This window comes from Rhagoletis pomonella, unplaced genomic scaffold, assembly GCF_013731165.1.
Source record: "Rhagoletis pomonella isolate Grant_MI unplaced genomic scaffold, Rhpom_1.0 Rhpom_scaffold_00004, whole genome shotgun sequence".
Classification (NCBI taxonomy): domain Eukaryota; kingdom Metazoa; phylum Arthropoda; class Insecta; order Diptera; family Tephritidae; genus Rhagoletis; species Rhagoletis pomonella.
Genome location: NW_023458558.1, coordinates 68,343,508 through 68,347,866, shown reverse-complemented (window position 1 = coordinate 68,347,866; position 4,359 = coordinate 68,343,508). Strand labels below are relative to the sequence as shown.

Genomic DNA, 4,359 nt, shown 5'->3' with positions numbered 1-4,359 from the left:
TAGGCTACGCTATCCACAGTATTTTTCGCAGAACCCACATCGAAATTTACAAAAAAGTGTATAGTGCAGACCGAATTTATTAATAAACTATTGCTCGGAATTTTGAAACATTTATTTCAAATTAAAGTTTAATCCTTTGATTACACGTGTATGTTAAAGTTTTTAGATGCGGGTTATGCGTTTGGACACAACAACCAGAAGTCACTGTACAAATAACTAAACCGGACCCAAGATTCTCGATAAAGGGGCAACAAGCATTATTTTTTGTTTATTCATATAAAGCAGTGGATAAAAATACATTTACGTATATGGGGAAATCTTTTCAGACGGGGGCATCTTGCGTACTGGCATATTGTTGCCGCTACAAAGCAACTGTACTGCCAAGTGCGGTTTCTATACCTTGGCTAAAAGCTTTAACAGACGGCAGCGTTGATCCGGATTAACTCGGACTTAGTCCGGATCAACTGCAGTTAATTCCCGAGTTGATCCGGATCAACGCTGCCGTCTGTTTATGCTTTAATACTACTTATATGTATGTGTAAATATCAGTAAATTGTTATTTATAACAAAACTAACGGCTTAAATGTCTAATTTACTTGCTAAAATCGAGAAAATCAGGAAACTTCTAGTGCAACTCGCACAAAATATACTTTTTCTCAAAAGATTTTCCGATTTTCCCATATACGAAAGGCAAATTTGTGTGTTTAAAGGAACACCACTAATATTTCCTGCAAATACACATCGATTTACATCTTTTATCTCGCTTCTACCAAAAAAAAAGAAAGCTGTAAATTTTTTACTCGTTCGTTTTAAGGCATGCCATTGTTACGAATTTCGAAAGTTCGAAATACGATTTGGATTGCAGCATACTATTTCTAAGATTCGTAGCAAAATCCGAATACGAAAGAGTTGCAGAATAGGGGTGTCTATTTCATGGAGTTTTATGGCAGATATGGCGCTTTAATGACCGGATACAGTGCTTTCAGCTTTTCAAAATCCTTTTTTTATTAAATATCTAAATTTGAACAACGCTTCCCCCCTTCAAAATGAGATATCATTCATTAAGTTTAGATGAAAATTTGCTTGATTTTCGCAAATTGTGAATAAAGTTTGAAATTTGGATTACATGTTTTTTAGGGTATAGAATAAATTTTTATAAAAAAATCGGCAACAATTTATTATGAAAAATATGGTAAATATTGTAAAAAATCACTATGTGATCAATTATGTGATTACGGTCTGTATTATATAAGTTGGAAGAAGAATTATTTGCATTATTTGTATTTGAAATTTTTGAGTTCCAAATACGAAATTTAAATTACAATGACTTACATTGTGATCAGCTAAATGAGGGAGCAACGTTTTGATATTTTTTTTTTATTTTTCTTTTGTTTATTTAATGTTTATTATTTTTTCTTTAAAGTTTAGCTCATTATATAACAAACATCATCTAAATCCACATTTGAAACTTTGTTCAAAAATTATAAAAAATCTGCAAAGTTTCAGCTAAATTTTCAACTTTTTATTGAGATTTTTTATAATTTTTTGGAGTATGTAGTTTAATAGCCCAATAAATACCTACTAGTATAATAAAGTGCAAGTTTTTTCTGACGGTATTACGCATTTTTTTCACAATCTAACCTTCGTTTGCGTAATTTTCTGGAACAAGTCTGGAATAGCGACCTTTTAGCTATAAAATAACCAAAAATGCCGATTGATAGAACTTTTTACGCTGATTTCAACGATATAAAATTTATTTGGCGCAGGTAATTATAAAGAAGATATAAGAGGTTTATTTGCTTTGTTTATTTATATTTTTTAATATCACTTAATTCTTAAAACCCAAAAGTAGATAATGATTAAGTATGTATACCGCATTAAACTTGTGTACTTTCTAAATAAAATAAATTTCTTTACGATTTATCATGCAGTTTTTTACAAAAAATTTATTTCATGAAAAAATAACATTTGTTCGTTTTTTAGTGGTTTTGGTTTAAATATATAAAAAACAATTTCAATTATGTATATCAGCTGAAAGATAAATTTATTATCTTTTTGGTGACGTTATTAGTTTTTTAATCGGTTATGTGGTTCATAAGATATTAATATTTAAAACAATCAAAAAATGTATCTTAAAACTTCTAAAACGTCTTGCGCTAAATAATTTTCGCATGCTTTAAATGAGCGTAAAGTGTTCTATTGATCTGCATTTTTCGTTTTTACATAGCTGGACGGTGGGTATTCTAGATTTTTTCCAGGAAATGACGAATAGCTTAAATTAAAAATCCATATTTTTACGTATTGTTTAGTATTTCCATTAAAACACCAAATGTATTACAAATTCACATAGAATTAATAACACACATTTTACTTCTAATTGCATTCTTTGCGCAATTTTTTTAGTACCTTTCTACTACCGTTTTCGCAGAAGGCGATCACATTCTTCCCCTTCCCTACTTCCAAAATACAAATCTAGATAAAGGAGTGTCAAATTTCAGTTTTCACAAATTACAAAACCATGTTTTATTGCATGATGCAATAATACAAGGTGGTATCAGTTGTGACAGCTCGATTTGACGCTGTCTTAGCTCAGTAGAATGAGAAGAAGAACGGGAAGAAATTAATCCCCCATATGGGTGAAAAATATAAAACTTCACATTTTCTCCTAAACAAAATTTGCTTTTTTATAGAACATTCGTAAAGAAATTAAATTAAATTAGATAAAATACCTTTTTAAGAAAACAAAATGTGTATACTGAGAAAAAATAAATAAAAAACATTCAACTATATTATTAAGCAAACGAGGTAACACTGTTTCACCTAAGGCAGTCAATATGGCGGAATTAAAACGAGAAGTTGCCAACCGGCAACCATGGTGTTATTGAATCATGGTCACTGAATCTGTCGACTGTTCTTCACTGCTGTGTAAAATTAATTTTAATGTGCCTTATAGTCTTGCGACTGTATATGGCTCTAATGCCCCGATTAACAAAACAATGTTCGAATTAATTAAGCTCTTTGTTTCTCAACTTCTAAAGTGGACTTAAAATATAATTTAAAATCACACTTATGTAATAATATTGCTGTCAATAATTTTATTAATACTGTTTTTCATTTTGTAGTCTGTAAGAATTGTAAATTTCATAGACAAATGATGAAATAAAAAAATAATTACAAACTAAAAATCAGAACTATTTCGAGATTTTCGAGACTACTTCGGGATTCTCGGGGAAATTTAATGATTTTGCAATCTTTAATGATTTTGCGATATTGTTATCGATGTTATAATCGATGTGAATAATGATATAATAATCGATATTTTTATCTATATAATAATCGATATTATTATCGATATAATAATCGATATTTTTTCCGAAAAAAATTGTTGATATTGTTATCGATTTACTAATCGATATTTTTATTGATACAGGGCCTGTGCCAATTGATAGAAAATAAGAAATTTTGACGGATGTAACTAAAAACTAGACATTTCTCGTGGTGAATACCAACGTCAGAATTTTACCTAGCTCATGGGGCTAGGTAAAATTTTGACAGCATATACATATATATGTATGCACAGTATTGTTTGGCGGTAATAAAGAGTGAAAATCCAAATGGAAGCTGAAAAAGCACAAAAAAGCAAGTTGCAAAATATGTACATATAAATTTGGGCAAAACACAAAAATAGAGCTTTCGGCCGAGTGTTTGTTTGTTTATTTTTTGAACTGTCAAAATTTTGCTTTGCATTTGGCACAGCGAAATTCAGTTTATTTGTACACCATAGTGAATTTTTCCCCCGTCTCACCACGGAGAAAAATGTTACCGATTGGCACACAGCCATATTTATCAATATTGTTATCGATATTAGTGTTCGATATATTTATTGATATACACATTTATCTATATATTTGGTCTCGAAAGTACCGAAATGGTCCCTAAATACTCCCTATTGTTATTTTGTCGTCGATTTTCCGCGCGCATTCAGTGAGTCGAAAAAGAAAAAGGGAAGGCACGATTTTTGCAGGTATTAACTTATAAAAGCGTTTTTTAATGTTATAAGCCCTACGGTTGCGTCTAATCCAAATATGAAATAAGGGGTTGTTCGAGTTGCAATCACAACCGCAGTGTTGCAATGTATTATCAGCTGGGCAGTTGCAACAATGTTGCCATTTTTCATCAGTACGGCAGTAATGCCGCTTTTATTACGTGCCTCGAACAGGCCCTAAATGTGTATACATGTATATAGTATATAATAACCCTTATATCAAATTTGTATATGACCCATGCATTGTTAAAATGATACATATTACTTAAGAATAAGGTTTATTCCGTCCAAAAAGGAAAATATAAAAATTTAAA

General features: G+C 30.5%; 1 protein-coding gene across 1 annotated transcript in view; it reads right to left on the bottom strand.

Annotated features, from left to right (window-relative positions):
* Positions 1 to 3,098: 3,098 nt before the first annotated feature.
* Positions 3,099 to 4,359, bottom strand: part of LOC118738302 (probable ATP-dependent RNA helicase pitchoune) — a 7,301-nt gene continuing 6,040 nt past the window's right edge. The window contains exon 4 of the mRNA XM_036469226.1: positions 3,099 to 3,123. Coding sequence (XP_036325119.1) covers positions 3,099 to 3,123 — 25 coding nt within the window. The remainder of the gene's footprint in view (positions 3,124 to 4,359) is intronic.